Raw genomic sequence first — 18570 nt, 5'->3', positions numbered from 1 at the left:
ATATTTTGGGTAATAGTAATAAACATATAGTAAAGTTTTAGAATTCGCAGTCCATCCCTAATTGGAACAAGAAAGATTTGCATGCACACAATCTCTTGAATCCATAAAATTTTAATTCTCAATACTAATTAATATAACATTATTTATTATTATGCTTATCAAATATTGGAAAATGCATAGTTGCGAGGGTTTTTTAGTATCAATATTCTGATGTACATCAGGATGTATGAAAGTCCAAAAGGATAGAAAACTACTTTAATGTGATACTAAACTAATCAGTATGATATTGTGGTTATAAAGTTGTTTATGGTTTTGATTGTTATATAATATTTTAGCAATAACATTTCAAAATGTTACAAGAAACCTTGGTTTGGGCACCTTCACAACTGAAGCATTATATAATGTTATCCAAAATAGTGATATATAAACTAAAAATGATATAATATATTGTGTTCTAAATAAACAAAATGTTATCTCTAGGCACATAGGAATAGTTCAATCTTTCTATTTAGTGTTGTAGATCATAATAATATGTCATTTCACAGGTGATTAATTTTACAAATACTTAATGTGAGTGATTTGAATACATTGTGCAAAAACCAATAGAAGACAAAAGAGAATAGTTGGTGATAGCAACACATACAATCTCAATCTAGTGTTTATCAATATGTGTAGCAAAACACATGTCAAAGGAGTAGTTATTGATATCTATTAGATCAACCCATAATAAGAAGAATCAGATCAACACCAAATTAAACATTACTATTGTTTCTCCTTGTGGTTATGAAATGTAGGTATTATATGGATAAAAATTGAAAGAAAGGAAAGAAACTATGTTATAATGACATTAATAGTGTGTACTAGACCTTGCTAATCCCCAACAGTTCAACGCACTAAACAAGTCATCATTTCTTATTTCAATATTAACAATTGAAATGGATTTAAAATTAAGGCATAGATTCATTTCATTGTATCTGAGTCTTTTCTATTTTATTTTTATTTTTTATTTTTTTTCTTGTATATAAATTTCATTATGCAAGTTAGAAGTCTATAATTGTAAATACTTGTCCCACAAGGTATAAATTATGTATCCTACCTGAATAATTTGAGGATTGATGAGTAGGAAAGAGAGAAAACATTTTCCAAGCACTAGACTTTGACATCTCCACTACATTTAAATACAAACACAAGAGGACAATAATAAGCTAGTAATATAGTTTTATTCAACAAATATCTATTTTTTCTAAATGCATTCAAATTATGAGCTTGTCAATTCACTGCATATAAACATACCTTGTAATTTTGTCCCTATTGTTTTGTGTTTTTTTAACACAACATAATAAGTGAGAATGTCATGGAGTCTATAGGAGGACCATAGAATAATCTATACAAGTACCAGTGTCAAGGCCCTAACATAAAACCATCCTTGAGATGTGCTTGTAGAAAAAGGATTTGTCCCTTCTATGGGATGTTCACATGTGCTTTGACTATGCAGGGTTATTAGGAAATCTAATGTAATAAAATGAAAATACAAGGACCTAATTTAGAAAATCAATAGGAAAATCTCTACAGACCAACTCTTTGGCATCCACTTTTCCACCAACAAAAAAATCAAAAATATAGCTAAAAGTGCATCACTGATTGGAAATAAGGAATAATTTTTTAAAATATAAACAACCATTAGTGAAACTTGGACCTATTATAAAGAAAAAAGCTTGTGATCCCATTTGTATATGCATTGGGAAGTAGATAATATCATTGACTTACCAAAGAAATTTGGATTCCACTTAAGCAATAAGTATTCTACAAATTGAGCTTCATTCCAATTCGGTGCTTTCATTTCTCCTCTTATCCTAGGGTCAATGTCATTGTCATGGATAGTGAAGCTTTTAAATTTATACACATTGGGAGCTCTACAAATTTGAAAGCGCTACTCGAAAAATATTTGAAACCCTAAAATGACCAACGTGGGAAGGAATGGGAAAACCTAAATCTCCATGCAAATGTAAGAAAAATGACTTGCAATCAAAATATAAATGTATAATATGGGATCAATAAATTACAGAAAAATGATACCTATAGTGCTAAAGCTTTCAAATCTGTAAGGTATGCTAAAAAGAAGAAGAAACCATTGAAATACTCCAAATTCTATAAATAGAAGTGAATGACGACTATTAATCTAATATTAGGAACATTAGCCCCAATCACATATGGTTTCTACAACTATGACGACTATTAATCTAATATTAGGAACATTAGCCCCAATCACATATGGTTTCTACAACTACAACCGCTATCTATAGAGTACAAAGTTCTACCCTCTATCAAGATGAAAATTGAATTACATATTTTTCAGTAAATTGAGTGAAAAGTGAATAACTTCAAAACTCAAGTAGTTTCTAATATTTTACAAACAAATATGAGTCTACTTGCTAAAAATTTGTTTCTATGCATGCATGGTGCGATTAAAGCCAAATCTAATCCTGCTCCATTATTAGTTCGGGCTCACCCAATCAAAGACTTGAAAACTATTCTATATTAAATTGGGGTTTTTGCACCTGTTATGCATGCATGTGAAATGTGGACACATTGAGAAGGCACATGACACTATCTGTTGCAGACAGTTGTTGCAAGTCTTGAAGCTCAATTTTTAGAGAATTTTATCTATGAGAAAAAGAAAAGAACATCCAGAAAAATCAACGGAGGCAATCAAAAATTAGGAATTTTGGAGAAGGAAATTCATTTTAATCGGGAGTGGTTATGAGACTATAGGATATGTGACATATTACATGATTTTCACCATTATCGAGGCTTGCACTACTATAAAATAGACATCCAAAAACTTAAGTCTCTTGCCTAATGGCAGAGACTAAAACTGACATTAAAAAGAGTTTTCGAAAATGATATATCAAATCTCCATGGTAGGATAAGAATTGACAAAATTCTTTGGCTTCAAGGAAGTTAATATTTTGTCCATACACATCAATAATGAATTTTATGCCAGTACAATACGTGTCAATATATTCGTGGCAGAAAGTTTTAGGCCTCAGATTCATGTTGCTCAATCACAACAACGTCTACAAATTGACTTATTAATGCAAACTCATTGGAGAATGACAATTAGCTTTAGACTAGTTTGGCAGTGTTTGATACGCCCACATATCCTCTTTTCCTCAATTGCTCTAGTTTGTTAGAGTTTGCAACCATTTAAAGTTGCTCGGTTTCCAAAACTACATGTGGTTGAGGAGGAATATCTGAGACATGGACATAACATGTGGCGTCCTTAGGGGCTTATCAAACATATATAAACCCCACTCTTGTTCTGCGAGATTACCACAAAGCAGTCAATTTTTTTTTTTAAAAGGTAAAGGCCTTTCTTAATTTTGCACAGAATTTTAGTTGAACCCAAATAATCATGGTGGGGCGTAGAATGGTGATTCAAAAAAATAGTAGTGTGTCTGGAGACCACGATTTGATGGACGCTGTGGAAGAGTATTTTGAGCTGAGTTTGAGGACTCAGAATTTGTGCACATCAATACGAGTGTTTGTGAAGAAGAGCAGAGATGCTCATCAGATTATTTTGGACAGGGCTATCGCTATGAAAGAGGCCAAAATTTATCTGTCAGGGAAAGATTGTAAAGTAATACTAGAGGAGCTAAAAGTTTTCAAGGGCGGCCTCATATGTGTAGAGGAGTTTGAAAGTGTGTACAAAAGGCTTGCAGATATGCAGAGTCAGCTTGGGATTGGAAAAGGAAAGGTGGACAGAGGGACCAAGTCTTATAAAAAGTCAATGAAAAGTCGGTCCATAGCAGCTGCTCTGGTTAAGAGATTGAAAATACTTGTCGTTAAGAAGGTACTGCGAAATGCGTGTGAGAGAAATATTCGGCTCAAATCTAAATTTGTTTTGGTGGAAACCATGAAATTTGGAATGTTTAAGAGTTACAGAGATGTGGAGACGATGAGGGTGCTGATGGATCGCCTCCATGCCGAACTTGAGCGAACATCTCTCAGCATTTGTTTCGGAGAGATGCGGGGTGATTCTTCTGCTCTACTCTTGTCTCTCAAAGATCTTATCAACACACAGCCTGAATTCCTTAAGCAATTAGAAGATTTTGACAGGCAAACACATGTTTGCAGTTGGAGTATCTCCAAGGCTCGAGCTTCTGTTATAGATAAATTGACTGTGATGCATTTAATCCATTAGTTGTTAATTGTGATCCAAGAATTGTATGTGGATTTTGAAATCTGTTGTTTGACAGAGTTACACAAATCTATTTATATCTCTCCGCTTGTACATATTAAATTCAAGTTTAGTTATCAACAACAACCGCGTGTCCCCACGTTCTCTCTACTTATCAAAGCTTAATTATTTACAACATTTATTGCATCCAGCCTTATCATTCTCACCGAAACTGCTACAGGGGCCAAATTGCACCTGATTGGACAGTTTGTTTTTATTTTTCAATTAAATGGGTCAATGATTATTGAACCCATTGAACCCATTGATTGCTGGCAGCAGTGAGCCGTGTTGGCTCACTGTCCAAACAAATTATTATAAACGCATTGCTTAATAAGACGAAGTAATAAGATGGTGGAATCCTTCAACTCTGTCCAAGAATTGTATTTTTAATAAATACATACATGAGCATACAGTTTCATTGTAAAAGGCCATCAAGGAAGTGAATGCACTGAAAATTAAAAATAATCCAGTTACAATGGAATCGGTGGCCACACCATCTCATATACGGAAAATAGGCACAATTCTATTTTGTAAAAATATGCCCTTACTTTTAGGGAAAAAAATAAGCGTAAGGTCGGTCAAAAGTACTAATCACTCATAATTAATATGATTAATGAATTGATTCATACAATACTGCTTCCGCTAGTGCTTGGCAGACGCTTCTGTTGGAATATTTATTACGGCAGTATACATTTGTCCCTTGAGCCAAACACTCACCTACCACCTCTGACGTCCAGCAGACATAAACATAAATGCGGTGGGTGAAATTTTTGAAATCAGAAAATAGGGGGAAAATAGAATGAGACAAAAGGAATGATTATTCATTCATTTTGTAGAGTTTTGCAGATCAAGCAGATCAGAGAGAAGTTGCAGAGCTGAGCAGAGAAGGAAGAAGGAAAGAAGTTTGTGCCTGCAGTTGCACACATTTCCCCTACTCACTCAGTAAGTTTGTCATTGTTAGATTCGTCCTGTTGAAGCAGTGATTGCTCTAGGCACCATTGTATGCAGCCATTAGAGCTGCAAGTTTAAGGTTTAAAGTTTAAAGTTTATTGAAAGTTTTGAAGTTTTAACATTTTTAGGGTTTTCTAGTTGAAGCCGAATGCTCCCAGATTTTGTAATAGTTTAGTGAAAGGTTGAATAGAAAGCAATCAAGCATGCTTGAATCTATTGATCTTCCCTTGTATGTTGCATTTGAGAAATTTGTTTGAAAGCTTAAAGGTTTGCCTCTCTGGTTTTAATGGTGAAAGCATTCACGTTGAAATATTTCCTAAGTTATAATTTTTAAGTTTAAACAGAACACTCGGCATCTTCTTTCTCTGTTGGAGCTGAGTTCACTCAGCATCCTTTGGTGTCGAGCATTTCTTGTGTGTGTGCCGAGCTTTTTTCTTTTTGTGTCGAGCTTTTTTCTTCAAGTGTCGAGCTCCTCTTTGTGCCGAGCTCACTCGGCACCTGCTGCCTATTACTCGGCACCTATATTCTTCTTGTCACTCGACACCTATATTCTTCCTGTCACTCGACACCTATATTCTTCCTGTCACTCGGCATCTGTTGGTGTCGAGCAAATTGCCACTCGGCACATTCGCGTGCCGAGCAAACCTGGCACTCGACAATTGTGAGTGTCGAGTAAAATTTTAGGTTTAGGGTTGAGTTGTGAGTATTAAATTGAATTTGATATTTCTCACATGGTATCAGAGCTTTGAGGCCCCACATCCAAAGTGAGTTAGGGCATTTATTTTTTTCTTGGGATATTTGACATGGCAGGAGATGCAGAAAAGATATGGCAGCACCCACCATCATTTAATGGACAGAATTATGATACATTTGCAAAAAAAATGAAGACTATAATGGTTGCAAATGATTTGTGGGAGTTTGTGGCTAATGGATTCAATGATGTGACTGATCCAACTCAGTATGCTACCCTCACAAATGTACGGAAGACTCATTTGAAAGAGTCAAGGAGGAAGGATGCTAAGGCATTAAGTTTGATTGAAGCAGCAATGACAGAGATAGTATTTCCAAAGATTGTAGCAGCAAATTATGCAAAAGAAGCAGGGGATATCCTTGAGACAAACTTCAAGGGGATTGATAAAGTCCGTACTGTAAAGCTGCAGAATATAAGGAGGGAGTTTGAGAACCTTCAAATGAAGGAGAATGAATCAGTTGCAGACTTTAGTTCAAGGACCTCCAATGTAATTAACCAATTGAAGTCAAATGGAGAAGACTATCAAGAGCAGAGTATAGTGAAAAAGATATTGAGGAGTTTACCTCATAAATATGACCATTTGGTCATGACCATAGAAGAAGCAAAAGACCTCACTATTTTGACAATGGATGAGTTGATGGGTACACTTCAAACCCATGAGCATAGGATCAATAGATCCACATCTTCTTCTACCCAAGAGCAAGCATTCAAAGCTCAGTCAAATCCAAGAGGAAGGGGGAGAGGAAGAAATGGCTCAGGCAGGAACTCCAGAGGTAGAGGCCGAGATAATGGAGGACAAAGAAATGTTGCAGTAGAAAGCTCAGGAAGAGCAGATGGAGCAAGTAGCTCACAAAATACTTCAAGAGGAGGTAAGAAACACTACAACTCAAATAAGAATAATGTAGAATGCTACTATTGTCATAAATATGGGCATTATGCAAATGAATGCTGGAAGAAGCAGAATGATCAGTCAAGACAAGCAAATGTGGCTGATGTGAACATGGGAAGTGGACCCAATGCTGTTGCCTTCATCATGTGTAATGTTGGTGAAGAAGGAAGCCTTGAGGTTTGGTACCTCGACAGTGGATGTAGCAACCACATGAGTGGTAATGAAACCTTGTTTTCATTCATTGACAAGAGTTTCAAATCTGAAATTAAAATGGGTAACAATGGAACCCTACTAGTTGTGGGCAAAGGATCTATTATGGTCAGCACCAAGAAAGGTGAGAAAAGGGAAATACAAAATGTGTATTTTGCCCTTGGTATGAAGCACAATTTGATGAGTATTGGTACGCTCATTCAAAATGGATACAAAGTGCTGATGGAGAATGACATGTGTGTCATTCAAGAAAAAGATGGGAGCAAGAACCTACTTGCAGTAGTTCAAATGACAAAGAATAGAATGTTTCCCTTGAGGATAGAGACTTGTTTCTCATCTCAAGTTTGTGCTGCACCTCCCACACAATCAGCTCTAAGGAATGTGATTGAAGACCCCTCACGGCTATGGCACCTCAGGTATGGCCATCTTGGTTATGCTGGTTTAAATTTATTGTCAAATAAAAGAATGGTAGAAGGTTTGCCACGTGTAGGAAATTCTTGTGACAAGTGTGAGGCTTGTATTTTGGGTAAGCAACATAGGCTTCCCTTTAATTTTGAAAATTCTAGGAGGGCTAGATATCCATTAGAGTTAGTGCATATTGACCTTGTCAGTCCTATGCAAGTTACTTCCATTGGGGGGAGTACTTATTTTATGACATTCATTGATGATTTCAGTCGTAGGACATGGGTGTATTTCTTAAAGAATAAATCTAAAGCATTTGATAAATTTGTAGAATTTAAAGCCTAGGTTGAAAGAGAATGTGGACACTATATCAAGGTCCTTAGATCAGATAGAGGAGGAGAGTATACCTCCAATTCTTTTGTAAATTTTTGCAGAAAACATGGCATTAAGAAAGAGCTCACAGCCAGCTATACACCACAGCAGAATGGAGTGGCTAAAAGAAAGAACAGAACCATTGTTGAAATGGCAAGGAGCATGATGAAAGAAAAATGTCTCCCAATTGAATTTTGGGGAGAGGTTGTGGCAATAGCAGTTTACCTAATTAATAGGTGTCCTACAAAGGCGTTTGTGACAGAATTCCAATGGAAGCTTGGTCATGAATAAGATGGACAGTTGAACATCTAAGGGTGTTTGGATGTGTAGCATATGCACATGTGCCTAAAGAGCAAAGGCAGAAATTTTATGACAAAGGTGTGAAATACATTTTCACAGGATATAACCTAGAATCAAAGGCATACAGATTGTATGACCCACTGAACAACAAGATAATGCTTTCAAGAGATGTGGAATTTATTGAAAATCAGTCTTGGTATGGACAAATTGATGAGTCACCAAGCACTTCAAGTAAAGTGCCAATTATGAGTGAAGAAGATGCTGATGAACAGCAAGAAGAAGGAGCAAATAGAAGAAAAGGCAAGCAGGTTCAGACATTGCTGAGCTCCTCTAGGCATGACCGAGTGTTAGTGTCGAGTACCAGTGAAGACCGAGCTAGTCGGCAAAACAATAGCAGTGAAGATTCTAACCCCACACTCTCCTCCCTATTACCAAGAAAGACCAAGAGTCTTAGGGAGATATACCAAAATGAAAGGTATGAAGATTATGATGATAGTGTTAATTTTGCATTATTTTCTCATAGCGATCCAATATATTTTGAGGAAGCTATTAAGGAGAAGAAATGGTGTAAGGCCATGGATGAGGAAATAGATGCCATAGAAAGGAATGAGACATGGGAGCTAACTGAATTGCCTCCAAAGAAGCAAGTGATTGGAGTGAAATGGGTCTATAAGAACAAATGCAATGCTGAAGGAAGGATTGATAGGCATAAGGCAAGGCTGGTAGTCAAGGGCTACAAATAGCAGTATGGCAGAAATTATGATGAGACCTATGCCCCAATTGCAAGAATGGAAACCGTGTGTGTTGTCATAGCAATTGTAGCTCAGCACAAGTGGAAGGTATTTCAAATGGATGTGAAGTCCGCCTTCCTAAATGGTGTATTGAAGGAAGAAGTGTATGTGGAGTAGCCACCTGGTTATGAAGTTGCAGGTGAAGAGAACAAAGTATATAGGTTGAAGAGAGCTCTTTATGGGCTCAAGCAAGCTCCACGGGCATGGTACAGTAAGATTGACTCATATTTGATGAGCAATGGCTTTAGCAAAAGCAATGGTGAGCCCACTCTTTACATCAAGGCAACAGATGGTAATGTATTGATTGTTGTCTTGTATGTAGATGACTTAATTTTTGCTGAAAATGATAAAGCTCTAATTGGTTAGTTCAAAGAGGTCATGAAAAGTGAATTTGAAATGACAAACCTAGGTCTCTTGAAATAGTTTCTAGGCTTAGAAGTAAAAAAAATGCATGATGGCATCTTCATCTCTCAAGAAAAGTATGTAGGGCAGATCTTGGAGAGATTCAAAATGCAGAATAGTAAGGCAGCCCCCACACCAATAGAAATAGGTCTAAAGTTGAGCAAGGAAGACTGTAGCAAGAGAGTGGATTCAACATTATACTAGAGTATGGTTGGAAGTTTAATGTATTTGACTGCAACTCAGCTAGACCTAATGCATGCAGTAAGTCTGATTTCCATATTTATGGAAACACCAAAAGATTCTCATTGGCAAGCGGGAAAGAGGATCCTAAGGTATCTGAAAGGTACCAAGGGATTTGGAATTTTATATACTGCAAATGATGATTTCAAGTTGGTTGGTTACACTGATAGTGATTGAGTTGGAAGTTTAGATGATAGGAAGAGCACTTTCGGATATATATTTCATATGGGCTCGGGTGCAATTTCATGGGCATCCAAGAAGCAACCTATTGTTGCTCAATCTATAGCAGAGGCTGAATACATTGTAGCAAATGTAGCAGCATGTCAAGCAATTTGGCTAAGGAGGATCTTGACAGATTTGAATGAAAGGCAAGAGGATGGAACCACAATTTATTGTGACAACATCTAATCAATTGCATTGTCCAAGAATCAAGTCTTCCATGGGAGAAGCAAGCATATTGAGATTAGATATCACTTCATCAAAGAGTTGGTGGAGAATGGGGATATCAAGATGGAATTTTGCGGGTCTGAGCAGCAGCTAGTAGACATCTTTACCAAGCCATTAGGCATTGGATCTTTTGTACACCTAAGAGAGTGTCTTGGTGTAGTTAATCTAGATCAGCTGTGATCCTTGTTGTGTTTGGCTCAGGACAAAGGGGGAGTGTTGGAATATTTATTACAGTAGTATACATTTGCCCCTTGACCCAAATGCTCAACTACCACCTCTGACGTCCAGCAGACATAAACATAAATATGGTGGGTGAAATTTTTGAAATCAGAAAAGAGGGGGAAAATAGAATGAGACAAAAGGAATGATTATTCATTCATTCTGTAGAGTTTTGCAGATCAAGCAGATCAGAGAGAAGTTGCAGAGCTGAGCAAAGAATGAAGAAGGAAAGAAGTTTGTGCCTACAGTTGCACATGTTTCCCCTGCTCACTCAGTAAGTTTGTCATTGTTAGATTCGTCCTATTGAAGCAGTGATTGCTCTAGGCACCATTGTATGCAACCATTAGAGCTGCAAGTTTAAGGTTTAAAGTTTAAAGTTTATTGAAAGTTTTGAAGTTTTAACATTTTTAGGGTTTTTTGGTTGAAGCCGAATGCTCCCAAATTTTGTAATATTTTAGTGAAAGATTGAATAGAAAGCAAGCAAGCATACTTGAATCTATTGATCTTCCCTTGTATGTTGCATTTGAGAAATTTGTTTGAAAGCTTAAAGGTTTGCCTCTCTAGTTTTAATGGTGAAAGCATTCATGTTGAAATATTTCCTAAGTTATAATTTTTAAGTTTAAACAGAACACTCGGCATCTTCTTTCTCTGTTGGAGCCGAGTTTACTCGGCATCCTTTGGTGCCGAGCATTTCCTGTGTGTGTGCTGAGCTTTTTTCTGCTTGTGCCGAGCTTTTTTCTTCAAGTGCCGAGCTCACTCGGCACCTGCTGCCTATTACTCGGCACCTATATTCTTCCTGTCACTCGGCATCTGTTGGTGCCGAGCGAATTGCCACTTGGCACATTCACGTGTCGAGCAAAATTGGCACTTGGCAATTGTGAGTGCCGAGTAAAATTTTAGGTTTAGGGTTGAGTTGTGAGTATTAAATTGAATTTTATATTTCTCACAGCTTCCACCTATAAAAGTTCACAATAAAGAAAATGTTCTTCACTCCTTATCAAAACACATTTTGAAAGCATTGACAAAGTTTGCAAGTGAAATGTACTGACCTGTAATATAACAATATTTCAATTGATCAAATCAATTAGTACATTTTGAGTATATAAAGGGCAATAGGTGCTCTTGTGGAAAGAGAGTGTAAAACACTGACTCAGTTTTAAATACATGTTATCTTATACAATTACGATAGCATGTATAATTATATGTCTATTTTTTCTTGCTTCTTGCACTTTATAATTGAAACATCATTACAATAAATATATTTATTTATTTCATATATTGGTTATGATTTTAAGTAGTCATGGAAATGCATATGTGAACAAAGAGGAACAAATTTGATAAAATCAAATTTTCTAATTTCATTGACAAGCTTAATGGAAACATTACAAAATCAACTCTTTACAAATTTGCTTCCTCAAACATATAGGTATGCTACAAAACTCATCATCTTATATAGACTATAATTTTTCCTATGTACCAAACTATAACAAGTTTTATCATCTTTAATTGCATTGTGTCCAATTGTTGGTTACTAGGCTACTAAAAACATAAAATGCCCATCTGCCACCATAACAACCTCTCCAAGACAAATTATGCTAAAACAAAGTTTCCATGATAAACACATCAACCAAAAAAATCAATCACAAGAATACATGTAAAATAGGTGCAACATTTTACATCACATCTATTCTTCAAATGTGCATTTGATGATTAAAAGTGGCATAGTTGTTTGCCACATGCACATCACCCTCTTGCAACAAGAATTTATTGAAACCTAAGTAGATCATTCAAAAACTAAAAATAAAAACATGTTTTTGGTCATCTATGTCATTCATAGATTTGATATACGAGGAATATTCATGCTTTCCATTAATCATTCCATTTTTTTGGATTAATAAAAAAATAGTTTTTAACAAGGGACCTAAACCCCTTGCAACGTATAGCATAAGATATTTAGTAAATGTAACAAAGTTTGAAACATCAGTGGAAAAAACACATAACCAACCAATGTAGAATAGGACCTACAAGTAATAGATAAAGATAGAAGTAAACAAGCTCCTTTAGATATTTTCTAGTCTAGTTTACAATGATGATCACCTCCTCCATGGTTTCTTTGAGATGTTGAATAGATTTGGAAGAGGCAGAAGCTTTCTTATTTAGGCTAGCCCTAGTTCTTTCCCTAGGACTATCTTTAAGAGCCATAGTAGCATCCTCCCCTTAATGACCCAAATCAACGTTTAATACAATTCCTTCAATATCTATCATCCCTATGATATCTTCTTCTAGATTTAGGATTTGTTATTGTTATCATTTTCCTACAAAATCTTGATCTTTAATCCTTCCTTGTACAATTTCATGTACTAAAACCTTGAATTTTACCATATTTCTCTACCACGACTTTCCTAGTTTGATTTCCTCAGCCAGCTAGACTTCCTAGCTACTAATCTTGTTCTAGACATCATTCACCTTATTATATATCCATTGGTCCAAAGAAAGAGAAACATCATCTTTGGCTTTGTCTTTGTGAATAAACTCTATGTTAGAATGGTTTGTGAAAAAAAAGCTATAGGCCACCTTTTTCACCCATTTCCAATGCAGTTAGGCATCATATTATCAAAAGGATCCTTGTGAGGGTCAAAATAATCCATAATATATTCTATAGTAGGCTAATAAGCCAAAATAGAGTTTGGAGTCTTACCTTGATTAGAAAATATATTTTTCTTCTTGCCATTGGTCCCTTTTCAAGAGTTCCTTTACTTCAAAGAAATGCTATCACCCTTTTCCATTGGAGGAGAAGGGTTCCTAACACATCTATCTTCCTTATTTGAGGGGAAAAAGGCACCTTTAGTAGTCTATTCATCATGAGTCTCCAACCCATTGGCCTCATCTTTCCATAAATTTACCTTCTCCTAACTTGCACTCATGTCTTCTATGCTCTTATTAGAGTCATCCCCTAATTTTAAACCATTATCACTATCTTCAAGAATAATCTTCCCTTTAAGAACCTTAGAGCTTTAGGGATACTTTTGTCTCACCCCACTAGATATTTCACCTTCATTTTTCTTTTATTCTTAATAGAAGGTTTTCAGGTGTTGAACTTGTAGTATTCAATGAACAAAAGGATATGCCTTTTATGCAAAATGGGGTTGTTAGCATTCTTTCTATGCTTAATCATATTATTTAGTAAAGACTTGAATAAAAAGAAGGATATGAAACTATATCTCTATAATTAAAATGGTTCAGTAAAATAAAGTTGTAGTTGTGCACTCTAGAGTACCCACCATCCAAAGTGAAATACACCATACTGCATGATAATAAGTTGCTCCATATATGGGTTTAATCTACTCACTAAAGTAGTAATTAACCACTTTAATCAAAGCATTCCTCTCCTCATCATTATTAGGAAATTTATTAACAATCTCTTAAAGGTTTCCTTTCCTTACAAAACTCCTTACCAATGAAGGGAAGGTCAGTGATCTCTTAAATGAAACCAATAGTTAAATATAGAGTAATGTAGTACATCGTAATCATGTAACCTTTATAGTTATTGATGAATTTAGAGATGGTGTCTTTCTTGTAGTTATGAACTCACTCTAGATAAACCATGACTTCATCATTTTAAAGCTTCTCCAAAACAACTAAAATTGTCTTCCCTTGCTTGCAAGAGTTTGGTTCTAGATGTTTAGGAGTTCCATCTATTTCTTTGTTGTTGTACATATACCCATTTTTTTTTCATGCAATAACTAAATTAAAATTTTCCTTCACAATGTAGGTGATGAAAATAAAAGGCAAAAATTCCCCATAAACTGTGTGAGATATACTTAAAACCTTTCTCAAGGTCATGATGGTCTATAACCCAAAGCTCTTGTTTGTCACTTCTAGTACAAATAGTTATATTTCCCACAACACTATCTGTTAACTCACCCTTAATAATTTCCTTAAGTTCAATATCAAACTTTCTTGCTGAAACATAATATCATTGCTATGAAGAACCAAGCTAGCAATGCGGTCTATCACCATATTAACTTTATAGTAAGCATACATAATAATAGGGTTTTCAAAGGTTTCTATTAAATATTTTGCCTCTTTTATAATATTATTTAGTGTCTAATATGGCATGGAATTTTCAAATAGAAATCTAACAATATTGTTGGAGTCACCATCATGTTAATTAGGACAAAAACCTACAACCTTTTTGGTATGATTTTTGTAAGGCTTTCATTGGTTTTCAAAAATTTATATCATGTTATATGACATACTTTAGTAAGAAGGTTATCATTGGAGGCTAATTTATTGTCAATAACATAATGAGGCTTATCTTATTTGGGATGTTACAAGTCTATTAGTATGAAAAAGAAGAAGTTGACAAAAACTTATGGAAGACAATGCAAACCATAATTAGGTAAGCAAGTGAAAATAGGAAGGATACTTGGTAAGAGAAAGAAAAAATAGGAAAGAGTGAGAGAGATTTTTTGAGGAAAAATTTTATCAAAAATAGTAGTGAAAAATAAATATCAGTGAAGTCATAGAACATAAGCTATCAGTAGAGAGATAGAACATCAAGTTATTGGATAGAGATAAGTTTTATGCAATAGATCTATCAAGTAGTGGAAAGGAAAACACAATTCAATCTCTTGTTATTTTTCGCTAATCAATTACTCAGTAAGGTTCTGAAATCATTTTACAAGGTGGTCTCTAATAGAAATCTATAGTTCTTATTTTGTACTCATTATGTAAATCCTTTAATAGGGTGAATGTTGAAAAAGTAAGATTAAATCTCTTAAAAGAGTAGTCTATAATAGGACCTTTGATACTCATAGCTGGGTATTAAAAACTTTGAACAAGGTGTAGCCATTGAAAAGATTAAATTATTGTAAAGCTCTCAAGTGAGCACCTTACTATTGCAGTGATTAATTGTGGGTATCACCACGAGAAAAAAATTTCCCTTCAACCAAGGGTTTTCAGCAATACCAAATCAATGTGTTATGTGTTTCAATTTTATGGTTTGAATCTTTTTTAAATATTATTGTTGAAGGTACATTGATTATTGGTATGCCAAGTAGATTATGTAAATCAATACTGAATAAATGTACAATTTAATTATTGGTCTCTCTAAAGAAAGTGTTTAAAAGTAAAATACATAAGGTATTGTTTTATCTTCCCCCCTCTCTCTCAATACTTCATCAGACTTGTAGCTACCAACAATTGGTATCAAAGCTTCTGGTTCTCAGAAAAAAGCTTAACAACTTGACTAAATTTGGGATAATGGGTAGCTAAAAATATTAAAGAGAGTTAGAGGAAGCCTTACAGAATCCAAATGAATAGATATTTGAATTGAATATACTAAGAAACTATGTCCAAGTATGAATGATCTACTTAACTATTAGAAGGAAGTATTAATTCTGATGAATTTGATGTTGTAATAAAGGAATTACTAGAAACAAATAATGAACTAGGGCATATGCACCAAGATGGTGTGCCAAAAAGTGGACACCATGAAAAAAATACTCAAAAGTACACATAACACGATCAAGTTATGTGTACTTTTGAAATTCTAAAATGTGCCTTGGATTGTTACCAAGCAAAGGAAAAAAAATTAAAAAATTTGAACTTTTACATAACATGATTGTGTTATGCTTAACAAACATCAATCATGATTTTAAGAACTATGAAGCATTTCTTCTAGTTCTACATAACCTTGTTGGGGTATGAAGAACTAGAAAAAATGAGAGTAAGATATATAAAGAGACAGGGGGTTAAGAAGATGCTAGAGAGAGAGAGAGGGAGGGAGAGAGAGTTTATGGATTATTCTACAACACTTGTCACTTCTCTATTTTTTTAAAGTCTTCTAGTGCATGTTCACTAAAAACCTATTGCCCCTTCTTGAGCTACTAGTGCAAACAGTTAGTATTCATCATCACCATCATCTTACATAGGCCCGCATGCATTTCTAACTTCTTTCCTTTCTTGCTTTCCCCTTTCTAGCTCTTTGGGTCATTATATGTAACTTCTTTCATGGGTCCAAGAATCTCTTCTTACTCTTTTCCATTAACTATATAGGCTTTGTTGCTACATCCTTAGTAATTGGTCGAAAATTAAATTCTTAAGAGAATTCTTGACCAACTTCTCCATAGCTAATGTTTTTCTTGATCACTACAATAGTTTCTTCTCAACTAAACATTTTGTAATGGATTGATGTATAATCATAGTTTAATCCTTTAGGCTTATGATTGAGCCTTTAGATCCACAAAAAAGTTAAAATCTAGATCTAGTAGAAGAGTAGTACTAGATTGCCTATTTTCAAACTTCATCACCAAAAAAAATTTAAGTTTGAATGAAACCATTTGATAGTTTTTATTGGAACCAACAACTTCATAAACAATAAGAATTTTTAAGGGTAAGAGAAATAAGATGGCTCTTAATTCTATAGAAGTCCTTTTCATAGATTAAGACTTCTTTAGAATTGGACATCCAAATTTTAGGAATTAGTTGCCATTTAGGTTTGATAGCTCGATCCATTTTCAAAACATTGGTGCCTAATTCTTGAGTACAGATCAGCCTATTGAACCAAAATGGGGGCATGATTTTAAAAATTGAGTGCCCAGTTTGTAAAATCTTATATTCCAAGTTTTTGAGAAATTTTTGTCATTTTCACACTGCTAATAGCGATATTTGGAGATGGGAGACCAATTTTTAGAACCCTACTGACCCACAGCTGATTTTTTCACTCTTCCATGTATTGTAATTTGTTTTCTATTATTTTATTTTATTAGTTTAAGTTTTTGGCTTAAAAATTAGGTCAATTATATTGATTTTTTGTTCATGATTATTAGTTTGATAACTGTAATTAGATTTTCATTGAATTTACTTTAAAATATATTTTCTTTAATAAATTTAGTATATAAAATGTAGAATAGGTAAACTATAAACATAAACATAAACCATAGGTTCAATTGATACTAAAAGCATAAACTATAGGTTCAATTTCAATTCAAAAACATAAAATTTAAGTAGAAAATATAAACATTAGTGTTGGGTAAAATAATAAAAGTAAAACACATTAACTAAAAAATTACAAAAAAAAACCTCCACCACACAAAAAAAATCTAAATTTGAAAATTCTAAACTTAGAAAACCAAAAAATGTAGAAAAATTGTGTTCATATCTTGTTGTCCTCGAGATACTCCATTTACCTCTCTTTTCATCCCCATTCATCATTTTTGAGAAAGAGAGGGAGGAAAGAGAAAAGGGGAGCTCCTGCTCTTTCTTCTCTCTCCTCCCCAACTTTTTTCTCTCTCCCCCTCTCCTTTTTCTCTCTCCTCCCTTTCTCTCTCCTCACTAGGATCTATATTAGTGATGAACTTCTCATATATGTCCATGTATAGAAATGAATAAATTCACTTGTCATAACCATTAAATTTAAATTGCATGGGGAATTTTGAGGTATTATCCATAACAGCATCTAAAAAATTCCAATCATTTCATTTTTTTCGCATTTGTTGGTTTTTACATGATTCATGGGTAGTTTCTCTTCCAATGTTATTATAAGATATAGGATGTAAGAAATGAAAATAAATATCTTGAACATTTACACATTAATTCTATATCACTTGATTTTTGTGCATTTATATTCACATAATGGTCATTTAATGGCTCACAAGAATAGGTGTCAATCTTGACCCCATAATTGATATTGGACTTAACTTGTTAGCATGAATGTTGATGCTATGGGGGAGAATTGTAGAACATTGTTATGATGTATTTATGGCCGTGTTTTTCATTGATGACAACATAATAATAAGTTTGTAAAAGACTGATAGAGCAATAGACTATGATTTTTCTATTGAGGACATTATATTACTTATCTGCTTATGCACAGTTACTAGCACATACTTCATTGTGTATCTACTACATGGGCAAGTGCACAAAACTTGAATCAATAGTGTACAAAAGATATTATTGATTTATAGAGAACTATATAGAAATAGAGTATCAAGAAAGTAGTTCCTATTGCATAAAGGGTTGTGCAATGAAATGGAGATAGTTAACTGATTGTTGATGATGTCAGAGAGTGTGCATGTATGGAAGTCACATGTGTGAAAGTTTAACTGTGAGCTAACAACATTAATTAAATGTGTGTTTCATTTAATTAATGTATGATAATGAAGTATGGGGTTGACTCAAGGATTTATTAATTAAGTGTGGTATAAAGGAAAGATGATTTTCGTATTTTAGAGATATGGAAGTGAAGAAGACTTGTGAATTACTAAGTAGTAGAGAAGGGTGACATACTAATGCATGTAAGTAACCTTAAGGGTTACTATTATTGATCACAGAGTTGTAGATCTAATTTCAT

At 34.4% G+C, this 18570-nt stretch overlaps 1 protein-coding gene across 1 annotated transcript; it reads left to right on the top strand.

Annotated features, from left to right (window-relative positions):
- Positions 1 to 3430: 3430 nt before the first annotated feature.
- On the top strand, positions 3431 to 4204 carry LOC149546387 (UPF0496 protein At4g34320-like). The gene has a single exon (XM_089793966.1). The coding sequence runs from the start codon at positions 3431 to 3433 to the stop codon at positions 4202 to 4204; it is 774 nt and encodes a 257-aa protein (XP_089650092.1).
- Positions 4205 to 18570: the final 14366 nt, after the last annotated feature.

The sequence above is a fragment of the Cupressus sempervirens genome, chromosome 7 (assembly GCF_028749045.1).
Source record: "Cupressus sempervirens isolate cs-2001-9-10 chromosome 7, ASM2874904v1, whole genome shotgun sequence".
Taxonomy (NCBI): Eukaryota; Viridiplantae; Streptophyta; class Pinopsida; order Cupressales; family Cupressaceae; genus Cupressus; species Cupressus sempervirens.
Note: the sequence above shows the minus strand (reverse complement) of the source record. Positions and strands in the feature narration are given on the sequence as shown.